Source organism: Saccopteryx bilineata, chromosome 4 (assembly GCF_036850765.1).
Source record: "Saccopteryx bilineata isolate mSacBil1 chromosome 4, mSacBil1_pri_phased_curated, whole genome shotgun sequence".
Classification (NCBI taxonomy): domain Eukaryota; kingdom Metazoa; phylum Chordata; class Mammalia; order Chiroptera; family Emballonuridae; genus Saccopteryx; species Saccopteryx bilineata.
Window position 1 is genome coordinate 163,129,756 of NC_089493.1, and position 15,409 is coordinate 163,145,164.

The 15,409-nt window shown below is 38.8% G+C and overlaps 2 protein-coding genes across 3 annotated transcripts in view; one reads left to right on the forward strand and one right to left on the reverse strand.

The window, feature by feature from the left end:
• Positions 1-1,388, reverse strand: part of KLHL3 (kelch like family member 3) — a 384,889-nt gene extending 383,501 nt beyond the window's left edge. For both annotated transcript variants that reach the window (XM_066272563.1, XM_066272564.1), the window contains exon 1: positions 1,190-1,388. The gene's annotated coding sequence lies outside the window, so the exon portion shown is untranslated. The remainder of the gene's footprint in view (positions 1-1,189) is intronic.
• The window catches only part of PKD2L2 (polycystin 2 like 2, transient receptor potential cation channel), a 53,759-nt gene continuing 39,736 nt past the window's right edge, over positions 1,387-15,409 (forward strand). The window contains exons 1-2 of the mRNA XM_066276779.1: positions 1,387-1,565; positions 2,230-2,331. Coding sequence (XP_066132876.1) covers positions 1,535-1,565; positions 2,230-2,331 — 133 coding nt within the window. The 5' untranslated portion in view covers positions 1,387-1,534. The remainder of the gene's footprint in view (positions 1,566-2,229; positions 2,332-15,409) is intronic.

The following is a 15,409-nucleotide window of genomic DNA, read 5'->3' on the forward strand; positions in this document are numbered from 1 at the left end:
GATTTTTACTTATCGAACAATTAGCAAACCCTATGAATAACAAATTCCAAAAGAGCAATATTATATTATATTCTAGAACAGTGTGTCTTCTTGGTAGAACTCCCAGCTCAATTACTCCTCAAATTGAGCTAGATTTTCTAAGGTTTGCACTGCAAAGGCATAAGGAAATCTCTCCTGAAATATTGATTTTGTTTTAACCAAATAGGTCGTTAATTCTTCAAGTTTTTTGAGACCACTGAGCTCAATGGAATAAGAATCCTTTGTAGAGTCATCTGCATAATTCTTACACTTAACGTAAATCAGAATAGCTATATTTGGGGGGGGGTTTCCTTCTACATTTCAAGTTCAGATAACCTGTTACATTAAAAAGCATAATTTTGTAAGCATCTGAGAGTCTTAGTACAGGAGAGGGCAAATCCTTTTATTAAACTATGTTTAAGCTAGGTCAGTAGCCTTCCCTTTTCCCCAGGCCCCCTGCCCACTGACCGTCAGCCTTTTCCTAGGCCTTCCCTGTTCCTTTTATCATCGGTAGCCTCTGACCCTCCCTACAGTGTGGCCTAGTTTTGCTTTTTATTTGCCCATAAAACATCATTTATCAACATCAGATTACATCTCTTTCAGGGAAGTAACAAAAGTGGCTTTATTTTTTTCCTTTCAAAACAGCTTGATTGGTTTTCTTTGCTTGCTGTTCTGGGGCCTTTCGACTGCTTTCCGTTTTATTTTCCATTTACCAACGTGAGAATCCCTTCTGTCTCATATGCTGGTGGCTTTAAATGCATTAATTCACAGCCCAATTCGTTTGGCCCTTTCTATAGCCGGTTTACAAACGGCTTGTCACCTCCGCAGCTTCGGCGCCAGACGTGCGTCTGCGCTCCCAAGGACTACGGCCCTGGCCTACCTTTTTACATAATCACTGCAGAGCGGGATCTTTTTTATTTTATTTTTTTTTTACCTATTTTAACGCTCCCTTCACTCATCCTGGGTGGAAAAAGGGAGGGAGCTATTACTAGCAACCTCTTTCGGTCAACAGCCAGTTCCACCAGGGCAGCGGCACCGGGCAGCCCTAGCACGGCGTTCGGGCCCTGGCGGCCGGCGCACCTAGCCCCAAAAAGCCGTAGACTTGGGTAATTTATTTACCCTTTTTGCACCCTCGGATTTTTCAGAACTAAAAGGACGACAAAACACCTACCTTTCAAGAAGGAGGGTGTGAAGACCAAACAAGCCAATAAATATTAAAGGTATTCAAGAAAGAGTAGCCCGTTATAATTAATTACTATTTTTATGATTAACCTCAGGCCCAAAGCCAGGTATGCCCTAGAAGTCGACCCTCCGCAGGAGACGAACGCCGCAATCTATAGCCCCGCCTCGGGCGAAATCCTTCCAGAATGTCGTCGGTGCGCACGCGCACTTGCAACTTGTAGCGCAGCTTGCATCCCTCGAGGAGCTGGAGGCTCGCGCAGGCGCATGACCTAGGCGGCTTGCGCAGGCGCGGTAGGCCTGGGGAGGTTGAACAGGCGTCTCTTCCAGGTCCGCCATGCCTGTGGCATCCCGTTGGCACCAAGGCGGTGAGGCGTCCTCCAGTGAATGGGTGGGACAGGGTGGAACTGGCAATTCCTAGTACCCTGGAGAGAATTCTGTTAGCCCCATAGCTGCTCATGTGAAGATGTGACCTCCAGCACGTTTAGCCCTCACGGCCTCCCTTTAAGCGGCGAGGGAACGTGAACCCATTTTACAGACTGAAAAACTGAAGCCCTGCGGAGACATGGAACTTGCCCCTTGCCCGAGGCTTGAGCTGAACGCTGGCATTTGCTGTACAGTGATCGTAGTTAGACCAGTCTTCCTAAGTCCTTTGTTGTCGTGACCTTCACCAAACCCCAGGCCACATTCTCTTCCCCCTACAGACTTGCCAAGAAATCAGTATTGACCTGGTGGTGAAAACAAGGACTGATTTGGAGTTTTAATTTTGTGTTTTACTTTTTCATTTTAAGACTGGTATTGTCCTGTATATCCATGTTATGTTATAAAATTAGTTAGTATACAGTCACAAAATGACTGCCCATTTACCCCCATGGGAAAATGGTAGTAAATATTCCTCCCTCATGAAAGTGAGAATAAACAATCAGAAGCTGTCCTTCACACAGCGTAGCACTAAAAGATGTTTTTCTATCATTGTTATTTATATACATTATGAATTAGATAATAATATAAGTTTTGTTTTATATCTAACAGGGATTCCAAAACCTAAGCGGCATGTCAGAGAGGAAGTAGAAAATACAATCACACTCCAGGAGTTATTATTCTACTTTATTTTTTTAATAGACCTATCTATATGTAAGTACATAGCTGTAGATTAAAATGCTGTTTACACTAAAATTATGTAGAGATGAGAAATAAAATGTGGGATTTATAAAACTATAGGTTTTCAGAGTACTAAAACCTCAAAAACTAGTGACACATTTCAGACATTATCCTACATTTATTTTGATTGAGGCACTGTCTGGGTATCTCAGTTGGTTAGAGCATCATCTCAGTGCACCAAGGTTGTGGTTTCAATCCCTTTCTTCTCTCTCTCTCCCTCCCTTCCTCTCTCTGAATCAATAAATTTAAAAAATTCATTTAGCTTGACACTATTTCCATTTCTTAAGAGACAAAACTTGAGATTACAGATGTAAAGCTTTCATAGTCACCATTGATTGAATTAATTGTTCCTTTCTGTTGGCAGTTTTATCTTGAATATAAATTATTCCCTTGACTTGGTAATTATAACTTGATTTCTTTTAGAGCCATATATTTCATAAGTCATTGCTCAATTTCATAAGTCAAACTACAAATGAGGCTAAAGAAGTTAGTCTTAATGTCTGCTTATTCTTCTTCCTGTTCCTTTGCACAATTAATAGTTAAATATGCTTGTACTGAGTCACAGAATGAATGGATTAATGCAGATCTCTTAAGGAAGACTAGAAAAACTTCTCAGCCTGAATGCCGCCCGTTTTGGGGTCATTAACTTTGATTTAATCAATATTAAAGAGCACTTTATCTTTAGAAGGTCCAACATAGGGTAGATGTAAGCTCACTCGCCACATTTACCTCTTTTTGTATGGACTACGTACTGGCAATCATATATCAATAATTGGTTTGTAGGAGTTACCTTGAGTTGGATCTTTTTGTTTGTTTGTTTGTTTTGTTTTGTTTTTAATTTAATACAGTGACATTGATAAATCAGGGTACATATGTTGAGAGAAAATATCTCTAGATTATTTTGACATTTGATTGTGCTGTATACCCCTCCCGCAAAGTTAAATTGTCTTCTGTCACCTTCTATCTGGTTTTCTTTGTGCCCCTCCCCTCCCCTAACCCCTCTCTCCTTCACCCCCTCCCCCCTCCCCCAACCTCCCGCCCCTGTTGCCATCACATTCTTGTTCATGTCTCTGAGTCTCATTTTTATGTCCCACCTATGTATGGATTCATCTTAGTTTTTTTTTTTCTGATTTACTTATTTCACTCCGTATAATGTTGTCAGGGTCCATGCATGTTATTGTAAATGATCCGATGTCATCATTTCTTATGGCTGAGTAGTATTCCATAGTATATATGTACCAAAGTTTTTTAATCCACTCGTCCTCTGACAGACACTTGGGCTGTTTCCAGATCTTCGCTATTGTGAACAATGCTGCCACAAACATGCGGGTGCATTTCTCCTTTTCGAGCCATTCTATGGTGTCCTTGGGGTATATTCCTAAAAGTGGGATAGCTGGGTCAAAAGGCAGTTTGATTTTCAGATTTTTGAGGAATCTCCATACTGTTTTCCACAGTGGCTGCACCAGTCTGCATTCCCACCAGCAGTGCAGGAGGGTTCCCTTTTCTCCACATCCTCGCCAGCACTTATTCTGTGTTGTTTTGTTGATAAGCGCCATTCTGACTGGTGTGAGGTGATATCTCATTGTGGTTTTAATTTGCATTTCTCTAATGATTAGTGATGTTGAGCATTTTTTCATATGCCTATTGGCCATCTGTATGTCCTCTTTGGAGAAGTGTCTATTCATCTCTTTTGCCCATTTTTGGATTGGGTTGTTTGTCTTCCTGGTGTTGAGTTTTACAAGTTCTTTATAAATTTTGGTTATTAACCCCTTATCAGACGTATTGTCAAATATGTTCTCCCATTGTGTAGCTTGTCTTTTTATTCTGTTCTTGTTGTCTTTAGCTGTGCAAAAGCTTTTTAGTTTGATATAGTCCCATTTGTTTATCCTGTCTTTTATTTCACTTCCCCGTGGAGATAAATCAGCAAATATATTGCTCCGAGAGATGTCGGAGAGCTTACTGCCTATGTTTTCTTCTAAAATGCATATGTTTCACGGCCTATATTCAAGTCTTTTATCCATTTTGAGTTTATTTTTGTGAGTGGTGTAAGCTGGTGATCTAGTTTCATTTTTTTGCAGGTAGCTGTCCAATTTTCCCAACACCATTTGTTAAAGAGGCTGTCTTTACTCCATTGTATTTCCTTACCTCCTTTGTCAAATATCAGTTGTCCATAGAACTGTGGGTTTATTTCTGGGTTCTCTGTTCTGTTCCATTGATCTATATGCCTGTTCTTATGCCAGTACCAGGCTGTTTTGAGTACAATGGCCTTGTAGTATAACTTGATATCAGGAAGTGTGATACCTCCCACTTTATTCTTCTTTTTTAAGATTGCTGAGGCTATTCGTGTCCTTTTTTGGTTCCATATAAATTTTTCGAATATGTGTTCTATATCTTTGAAGTATGTCATTGGTATTTTAATTGGTATTGCATTGAATTTATAGATTGCTTTGGGTAATATAGACATTTTAATGATGTTTATTCTTCCTAACCATGAGCACGGTATATGCTTCCTCTTGTTTGTATCTTCCTTGATTTCTTTTATCAATGTTTTGTAATATTCCGAGTACAAGTCTTTAGTCTCCTTGGTTAAGTTTACTCCTAGGTACTTTATTTTTTTGGTTGTAATTGTTAAGGGGATTGTTTCCTTAATTTCTCTTTCTGACTGTTCATTGTTGGTGTATAAAAATGCCTCTGATTTCTGAGTATTGATTTTATATCCTGCCACTTTGCTGAATTTATTTATCAGGTCCAGTAGTTTTTTGACTGAGACTTTAGGGTTTTCTATATACAATATCATATCATCTGCAAATAATGATAGTTTTACTTCTTTTCCAGCTTGAATGCCTTTTATTTCTTCTTCTTGTCTGATTGCTGTGGCTAGGACTTCCAGGACTATGTTAAATAAGAGTGGTGAAAGGGGGCACCCCTGCCTTGTTCCTGATCTTAAGGGTATTGCTTTTAATTTTTTCCCATTGAGTATGATGTTGGCTGTGGGTTTCTCATAGATGGCTTTTATCATGTTGAGGTATGTTCCCTGTATTCCCACTTTGCTGAGAGTTTTGATCATGAATGGGTGCTGGATTTTATCAAATGCTTTTTCTGCATCTATTGAAATTATCATATGGTTTTTCTCCTTCTTTTTGTTTATGTGATGAATCACATTGATTGATTTACGAATATTGTACCAGCCTTGCCTCCCCAGAATAAATCCTACTTGATCATGGTGTATGATTTTTTCCATATATTGTTGCATCCTGTTTGCTAATATTTTGTTGAGGATTTTAGCATCTATATTCATCAGAGATTATGGCCTATAATTTTCTTTCTTTGTGTTGTCTTTCCCTGGTTTTGGAATCAGAATTATGCTCGCCTCATAAAAGGAGCTTGGAAGTCTTCCTTCCTCTTGAATTTTTTGAAATAGTTTGAGAAGGATAGGAGTTAGTTCTTCTTTGAATATTTGGTAGAATTCCGTTGTGAAGCCATCGGGCCCCAGACTTTTCTTTTTTGGGAGTTTTTTGATAGCTGTTTCAATCTCCTTTGTTGTAATCGGTCTGTTTAGGTTTTCTGATTCTTCCAGATTGATTTTTGGAAGATTGTATGTTTCAAGGAATTTGTCCATTTCATCTAGGACAAAAAACTATGTCTAGTTTTTTGGCATTCAGTTCTTCATAGTATTTTCTTACAATATTTTGTATTTCTGTTGTGTCAGTTGTTATTTCTCCTCTCTCATTTCTAATTTTATTTATTTGAGTCCTCTCTCTCTTTTTCTTGGTGAGTCTACTTAAAGGTTCATCAATCTTGTTTACCTTTTCAAAGAACCAACTCCTAGTTTCATTGATCCTCTGTATTGTTTCTTTAGCCTCTATGTCCTTTATTTCTGCTCTGATCTTTATTATTTCCTTCCTTCTACTACATTTGGGCTTTACTTGCTGTTCTTTTTCTAATTCTTTTAGATGCAGGGTTAAGTTGTTTATTTGAGCTTTTTCTAGCTTCTGAAAGTGTGCCTGTAGTGCTATGAACTTCCCTCTCAGCACTGCTTTCGCTGTGTCCCATAAATTTTGAGTTGTTGTATGCTCATTGTCATTCGTTTCTAGGAATTTTTTTATTTCTTCTTTGATCTCATTCATTATTTAACACCCTGCTATTTAGTTTCCATGTGTTTGAGAATTTTTGAGCTTTTCTGCTGTGATTCATTTCTAGTTTCATGCCGTTGTGATCAGAGAAAGTGCTTGATATGATTTCAGTCTTCTTAAATTTGTTGAGAGCACTTTTGTGCCCTAACATGTGGTCTATCCTAGAGAATGTACCATGAGCACTTGAAAAAAATGTATATTCTGCTGCTTTAGGGTGAAAGGTTCTGAAGATATCTATTAAATCGAGTTGATCTAGTGTTTCCAATAAGTCTGCTGTTTCTTTGTTAATTTTCTTTCTTGAGGATTTATCTAGTGATGTCAGTGGGGTATTGAAATCCCCTACTATTATAGTATTGCTGTTGATCTCGCCCTTTAAATCCATCAAAGTCTGTTTTATATATTTGGGTGCTCCTATATTAGGTGCATAGATATTTATAATAATTATATCTTCCTGTTGGATTACTCCCTTTATCATTATGTAGTGGCCTTCTTTATCTCTTACTATATCCTTTGTTTTAAAGTCCAATTTGTCTGATATAAGTATTGCTACCCCAGCTTTTTTTTCATTTCCGTTTGCATGAAACGTTTTTTTCCATCTTTTTACCTTCAATCTATGTGTGTCTTTTGTTCTAAGGTGTGTCTCTTGTAGACAACATATGTATGGGTCCTGTTTTCTTATCCACGCAGCTACCCTGTGTCTTTTGATTGGATCATTTAATCCATTTACATTTAAGGTTATTATTGATATGTAGTTGTTTATTGCCATTTTCTTCTTTAAAGGTGTATTCCTTTTTCTTTTTTTTTCTGTATTCTTTTCCCACTTTGATCTGTTTACACCAGGCCCTTTAATATTTCCTGCAGCATTGGTTTGGTTGTAATGAATTCCTTGAGTTGTTTTTTGTCTGGGAAGCTTTTTATTTCTCCTTCGATTTTAAATGATAGCCTTGCTGGATAAAGTAGTCTTGGTTGTAGGTTCTTGTTCTGCATTACTTTGAATATTTCTTGCCATTCTCTTCTGGCCTCAAGTGTTTCTGTTGAGAAGTCAGATGTCATCCTTATGGGGGCTCCTTTGTAGGTGATAACTTTTTTTTCTCTTGCAGCTTTTAATATTTTCTCTTTATTGCTTAGCTTTGGTATTTTAATTATGATGTGTCTTGGTGTAGGTTTCTTTGGGTTTCTCTTTAATGGAGTCCTCTGTGCTTCTTGGATTTGTGAGAGTTTCTCTTGCATTAATTTAGGGAAGTTTTCAGCTATGATATCATTGAACAAAGTTTCTATCCCTTGTTCTCTTTCTTCTTCTTCTTCAGGAACCCCTATGATGCGGATGTTATTTCTCTTCATGTTGTCACAGAGCTCTCTAAGAGTTTCCTCTGACTTTTTGAGTCTCTTTTCTCTTTTCTTCTCTGCTTTCATGCCTTCATTCCAGTTGTCCTCTAACTTGCTGATTCGATCCTCTGCTCTATCTATCCTGTTTTTAATTCCTTCCATTGTGGTCTTTATTTCTGATATTGTATTTGTCGTCTCCAACTGATTCTTTTTTATACTTGCTATTTCTTTATTTAGGTTTGCTATTTCTTTATTTAGGTTTTCAAACTGCCCCTCCATTGTTGTTCTAAGATCCCTAAGCATCCTTACAATCATTATTTTGAACTCCGCATCTGGAAGTTTGATTATTTCCATATCACTCAGTTCATCTCTCAAAGGTGTCTCTTGTGGTTTCATTTGGATTGCACTCCTTTGTCTTCTCATCTTCCTTTTTTTTTTTTTTGTAGAGTTGGTTGAGTCTAGGCTTGGTGTTTTCTGCCTCCAGTTTTCAGTTGTGTTATTTCTAGGTCTTCTTGGGTTTGTATCAGCTATTATCTGTAATCCACTTTCGGTTTTGGGCAGCTTTGAAGTCTTGATTTGTTTGTTTTCTTAACAGGTGATAGTCTTGTTAACTGATCTCAGCAGGGGGCTTCCTTGAAACTGTAACCAGGAATGCTGTGGGTGTAACCTGAGATGCTGAAGGTCTCTTCCACCAACTAATCTCACTGGGGGCAGGGTTTTTTCTCAGCTTCAGTAGGGGGAGGTGTATCTCAGATCTCCATGGAGACCTGAGTTACTGCCCCTCCTCCCTACTTCTTGTTTTCAGCTGTGTCTTGTTGCGCTGATTGGAGCTGGATAGATGTCCAGAGATCTCTGATCCGGAAGCACTTCAGCTCTGTTTTGTGAAAGGTTCAGTCCCTCCCCCAGCTATGGCCACCTCCAGCACGAATGAGTCAGCTTTTTTATTTCATTTCTTGCATACCTTAGCCCCTCACAGTCTGTCCCTTTCCACGACCTTTCCACTTGGGAGATAAGCTGGTCTTTTCAACCCACCTTGTTCCCTGGTCGCCAGGTAAGTGGCTTTGAGCAGTAGTTTCTGCTCTTTTTCCTCTGTGAAATCCTCTCTGGGCTCTCAGCCTAACCCTCCCCCCCTTCCGTTCCTGTAAGCAGAGGAGATTCAGGCACTCCTTACCAGGATTATTGTGGCTTCCTCTTTGCTCCTTGGTTTTTGAGAGCTGTTCTTGCAGTTCAGTGTTGGTTTTTCATGCTGATTTTTTCTAAATTGATTTGTATTCCAGTTTGGTGTTGAGAGCTGGGCGTCTGTGTGTCTGCCTACTCCACTGCCATCTTCTGAATCCCTTGAGTTGGATCTTGATTAAAAAGACAACTATAAGGCCCTGGCCAGTTGGCTCAGCAGTAGAGCATCAGGCATGTGGAAGTCCCGGATTGGATTCCCGGTCAGGGCACACAGGAGAAGCACCTATCTGCTTCTCCATCCTTCCCCCTCTCCTTCCTTTCTAGCTCTCTCTTCCCCTCTGGAAGCCAAGTCTCCATTGGAGTAAAGTTGGCCCGGGCGCTGAGGATGACTCGATGGCCTCCTTCTCAGGTGCTAGAATGGCTCTGGCCCCAACGGAGCAACGCCCCAGATGGGCAGAGCATCACCCCCTGGTGGGCATGCCCGGTAGATCCCAGTGGGACGCATGCAGGAGTCTCTGACTGCCTCCCCACTTCTAACTTCAGAAAAATACAAAAAAAAAAAATAGACAATTATAGCCAGTCTTATAAAATAGGACAGGGGTCGCCAAACTTTTTACACAGGGGGCCAGTTCACTGTCCCTCAGACCGTTGGAGGGCCAGACTATAAAAAAAACTATGAATAAATCCCTATGCACACTGCACATATCTTATTTTAAAGTACAAAAACAAAACGGGAACAAATACAATATTTAAAATAAAGAACAAGTAAAATTAAATCAACAAACTGACCAGTATTTCAATGGGAACTATGCTCCTCTCACTGACCACCAATGAAAGAGGTGCCCCTTCCAGAAGTGCAGCGGGGGCCGGATAAATGGCCTCAGGGGGCCGCATGTGGCCCGTGGGCCGTAGTTTGGGGACCCCTGAATTAGGATATCTTAGACTGGTTTTTAAATGCCTACAGAACATTTAGGGACTGGAAAAATATAAAATCATAATCCCATTATTCAGAGATCAAAAACATCTTTTTATAATTTGAAAGCAACTTAAATCTCCATCAACAATTTGTTTAACATTATGTACAGTGAAATAATGCAACAATAAAAAATGTCATAGACTCGTGTGTGCCATGGAATGATGTTGAAGATACATGGTTTCTAAAAATTAGAGGGCTTCTAGCAAAAAATAATAGTACATATTTAGGCCACACTCCACTCTAAAACCTATTCACCCACCCCTAGAAAGAGAAAGTAAGAAAGAATACTAGTTATTACTTGTTAAAATTCTGGCTCTGGGCCCTGGCCGGTTGGCTCAGCGGTAGAGCGTCGGCCTAGCGTGTGGAGGACCCGGGTTCGATTCCCAGACAGGGCACATAGGAGAAGCGCCCATTTGCTTCTCCACCCCTCCGCCGCGCCTTCCTCTCTGTCTCTCTCTTCCCCTCCCGCAGCCAAGGCTCCATTGGAGCAAAGATGGCCCGGGTGCTGGGGATGGCTCTGTGGCCTCTGCCCCAGGCGCTAGAGTGGCTCTGGTCGCAACATGGTGACGCCCAGGATGGGCAGAGCATCGCCCCCTGGTGGGCAGAGCATCGCCCCCTGGTGGGCGTGCCGGGTGGATCCCGGTCGGGCGCATGCGGGAGTCTGTCTGACTGTCTCTCCCTGTTTCCAGCTTCAGAAAAATGCAAAAAAAAAAAAAAAAAAAAAAAAATCTGGCTCTGGACAGTTGGCTCAGTGGTAGAGCATCAGCCTAGTGTGTGCATGTCCCAGGTTCAATTCCCAGTCTGGGCATATAGGAGAAGCAACCATCTACTTCTTCCCACTCCTCTTACCACTTCTCCTCCCACCCCCATAGCCACGGCTTGATTGGTTTGAGCACATTAGCCCCAGGTGCTGAGGAAGGCTCCATGGAGCCTCCACCTCAGGTGCTAAAAATAGCTTGGTTGTGAACATGACCCAAGATGGGCAGATCATCAGCCCCAGATGGGGACTGCCAGGTGGATTCCAGTTGGGGCATATGAAGGAGTCTATCTCCCCTCCTCTCACTTGGAAAAGAAGAAAAAAAAATACTTGTTAAAACTTTTACCATGTGCCATAACAAGTTTTAAATGTTCCACATGCCTTACCTCACTTCTCATAGCAAAACTATTAGGTAAGAGATATTCCTATGATAGGACTCAAACTGTTATCTGTCTGAATAGCCTTGACTATTCACCATTGTATATTGCCTACTTTTCAATATGGAAAAAGCCAATTTGCAGAGTATTATGTACAATGTCATCTCATTTTTGTAAAAATAGTTTTCTTTTTTTATATATAATTTTATTTTTTTAATGAGGTGACATCAATAAATCAGGATACATATATTCAAAGATAACATATCCAGGTTATCTTCTCATTCAATTATGTTGCATACCCATCACCCAAAGTCAGATTGTCCTCTGTCACCTTCTATCTTGTTTTCTTTGTGCCCCTCCCCCTCCCCCTTTCCCAACCCCTCTCCCCCCTCCCCCCGTAACCACCACACTCTTATCAATGTCTCTTAGTCTCACTTTTATGTCCCACCTACGTATGGAATAATGCAGTTCCTGGTTTTTTCTGATTTACTTTTTTCACTTCGTATAATGTTATCAAGATCCCACCATTTTGCTGTAAATGTTCCGATGTCATCATTTCTTATGGCTGAGTAGTATTCCATAGTGTATATGTGCCACATCTTCTTTATCCAGTCATCTATTGATGGGCTTTTTGGTTGTTTCCATGTCTTGGCCACTGTGAACAATGCTGCAATGAACATGGGGCTGCATGTGTCTTTGCATATCAATGTTTCTGAGATTTGGGGGTATATACACAGTAGAGGGATTGCTGGGTCATAAGGTAGTTCTATTTTCAGTTTTTTGAGGAACCACCATACTTTCTTCCATAATGGTTGTACTACTTTACATTCCCACCAACAGTGTATGAGGGTTCCTTTTTCTCCACAGCCTCTCCAACATTTGCTATTACCTGTCTTGTTAATAATAGCTAATCTAACAGGTGTGAGGTGGTATCTCATTGCCGTTTTGATTTGCATTTCTCTAATAACTAAAGAAGATGAGCATCTTTTCATATATCTGTTGGCCATTTGTATTTCTTCCTGTGAGAAGTGTCTGTTCATGTCCTCTTCCCATTTTTTTATTGGATTGTTTTTTGTTTGTTGTTGAGTTTTATGAGTTCTTTGTATATTTTGGATATTAGTCCCTTATCTGAGCTGTTGTTTGAAAATATCATTTCCCATTTAGTTGGCTGTTTATTTTGTTATCAGTTTCTCTTGCTGAGCAAAAACTTCTTAGTCTGATGTAGTCCCATTCATTAATTTTTGCCTTCACTTCTCTTGCCTGTGGAGTCAAATTTATAAAATGCTCTTTAAAACCCAGGTCCATGAGTTCAGTACCTATGTCTTCTTTTATGTACTTAATTATTTTAGGTCTTATGTTTAGATCTTTGATCCATTTTGAGTTAATTTTAGTACACGGGGACAAACTGTAGTCCAGTTCATTCTTTTGCATGTGGCTTTCCAGTTTTCCCAGCACCATTTATTGAAGAGGCTTTCTTTTCTCCATTGTGTGTTCTTGGCCCCTTTATCAAAAATTATTTGACTATATATATGTGGTTTTATTTCTGGGTTTTCTATTCTGTTCCATTGGTCTGAGTGTCTATTTTTCTGCCAATACCATGCTGTTTTGATTGTCTTGGCCCTATAATATAGTTTGAAGTCAGGTATTGTAATGCCCCCAGCTTCATTCTTTTTCTTTAGGATTGCTTTGGCTATTCGGGGTTTTTTATAGTTCCATATAAATCTGATGATTTTTTGTTCCATTTCTTTAAAAAATGTCATTGGAATTTTGATGGGAATTGCATTAAATTTCTATATTGCTTAGGGTAATATGGCCATCTTGATTATATTTATTCTTCCTAACCAAGAACAAGGAATATTCTTCCATCTCATTATATCTTTTTCAATTTCCCTTAAGAATGATTTATAGTTTTCATTATATAAGTCCTTTTCATTCTTTGTTATGTTTATTCCTAGGTATTTTATTTTTTTTGTTGCAATCATGAAGGGGATTATTCTTTTGAGTTCGTTCTCAAATGTTTCATTGTTGGCATATAGAAAGGTTATTGACTTCTGTATGTTAATTTTGTATCCTGCGACCTTACTGTATTGGCTTATTGTTTCTAGTAGTCTTTTTGTGGATTCTTTGGGGTTTTCGATGTATAGGATCATATCATCTGCAAAAAGTGATACCTTTATTTCTTCTTTTCCGATATGGATGCCTTTTATTTCTTTGTCTTGTTGATTGCTCTGGCTAGAACCTCTAGTACCACATTAAATAAGAGTGGAGAGAGTGGACAACCCTGCCTTGTTCCTGATTTAAGGGGGAATGCCTTCAGTTTTGTGCCATTTAATATGATGTTAGCTGATGGTTTATCATATATGGCCTTTATTGTGTTGAGATATTTTCCTTCTATACCCATTTTGTTGAGAGTCTTAAACATAAAATTGTGTTGTATTTTATCAAAAGCCTTTTCTGCATCTATTGATAAGATCATGTGGTTTTTGTTCTTTGTTTTGTTGATATGGTGTATTACGTTAACCGTTTTACGTATGTTGAACCATCCTTGAGATTCTGGGATGAATCCCACTTGATCATGATGTATTATTTTTTTAATATGTTGTTGTATTCGACTTGCTAGTATTTTGTTTAGTATTTTAGCATCTGTATTCATTAGAGATATTGGTCTGTAGTTTTCTTTTTTTATGCCATCCTTGCCTGGTTTTGGTATGAGGGTTATGTTGGCCTCATAAAATGTGTTTGGTAGTATTGCTTCTTCTTCAATTTTTTGGAAGACTTTGAGTAGAATAGGAACCAAGTCTTCTTTGAATGTTTGATAAAATTCGCTGGTATAGCCGTCTGGGCCTGGACTTTTATTTTTGGGGAGGTTTTTAATGGTTTTTTCTATTTCTTCTCTACTAATAGGTCTGTTTAGGCTTTCTGCTTCTTCTTGACTCAGTCTAGGAAGGTTGTATTGTTCTAAGAATTTATCCATTTCTTCTAGGTTGTTGAATTTAGTGGCATAAAGTTTTTCATAGTATTCTACAATAATTCTTTGTATATCTACAGTGTCCGTGGTGATTTCTCCTCTTTCATTTTGGATTTTGTTTATATGAGTTCTTTCTCTTTTTTCCTTGGTAAGTTTTGCCAAGGGTTTGTCAATTTTGTTGATCTTTTCAAAGAACCAGATTCTTGTTCTATTAATTTTTTCTATAGTTTTTCTGTTCTCTATTTCATTTATTTCTGCTCTGATTTTTATTATCTCCTTTCTTTGGCTGGTTTTGTGTTGTCTTTGTTCTTCTTTTTCTAGTTCCTTAAGGTGTGAAGTTAAGTGGTTCACTTGGGCTCTCTCTTGTTTGTTCATATAGGCCTGAAGTGATATGATCCCTCTTATCACTGCTTTTGCTGCATCCCAGAGATTCTGATATGTCGTATTGTCATTTTCATTTGTCTGTATATATCTTTTGATCTCTGCACTTATTTCTTCTTTGACCCATTCATTTTTTAAAAGTATGTTGTTTAGTTTCCACATTTTTGTGAGACTTTTTCCCTCTTTTTTGCAGTTGAATTCTAGTTTCAAGGCTTTATGATCAGAAAATATGCTTGGTACAACTTCGATTTTTCTGAATTTGCTGATGTTGTTTTTGTGGCCCAACATATGGTCAATTCTTGAGAATGATCCATGTACACTGGAGAAAAATGTATACTCAGTCACTTTGGGATGAAATGTCCTGTAGATGTCTATCATATCCAGGTGCTCTAGTGTTTTGTTTAAGGCCACTATATCTTTGTTGATTCTCTGTTTGGATGACTGATGTAGAGCCGTCAGCTGTGTATTGAGGTCTCCAAATATGATTGTATTTTTGTCAGTTTTTGTGTTAAGGTCAAAAAGTAGCTGTCTTATATATTTTGGTGCTCCTTGGTTTGGTGCATATATATTAAGAATTGTTACGTCTTCTTGATTCAGTGTCCCCTTAGCCATTATGGAATGGCCATTTTTGTCACTGAGTACTTTTGCTGTCTTGTAATCAGCATTATCAGATATGAGTATTGCTACGCCTGCTTTTTTTTGGATGTTATTTGCTTGGAGTATTGTTTTCCAGCCTTTCACTTTGAATTTGTTTTTATCCTTGTTACTTAGATGAGTTTCTTGTAGGCAGCATACAGTTGGATTTTCTTTTTTAATCCATTCTGCTACTCTGTGCCTTTTTATTGGTGAGTTTAATCTGTTTACATTGTGTAATTATTGACACTTGTGAGTTCCCTATTGCCATTTTATAGATTGCTTTCTGTTAGTTTTGTGTCTTGTTTGATCCTTCTCTTTCAT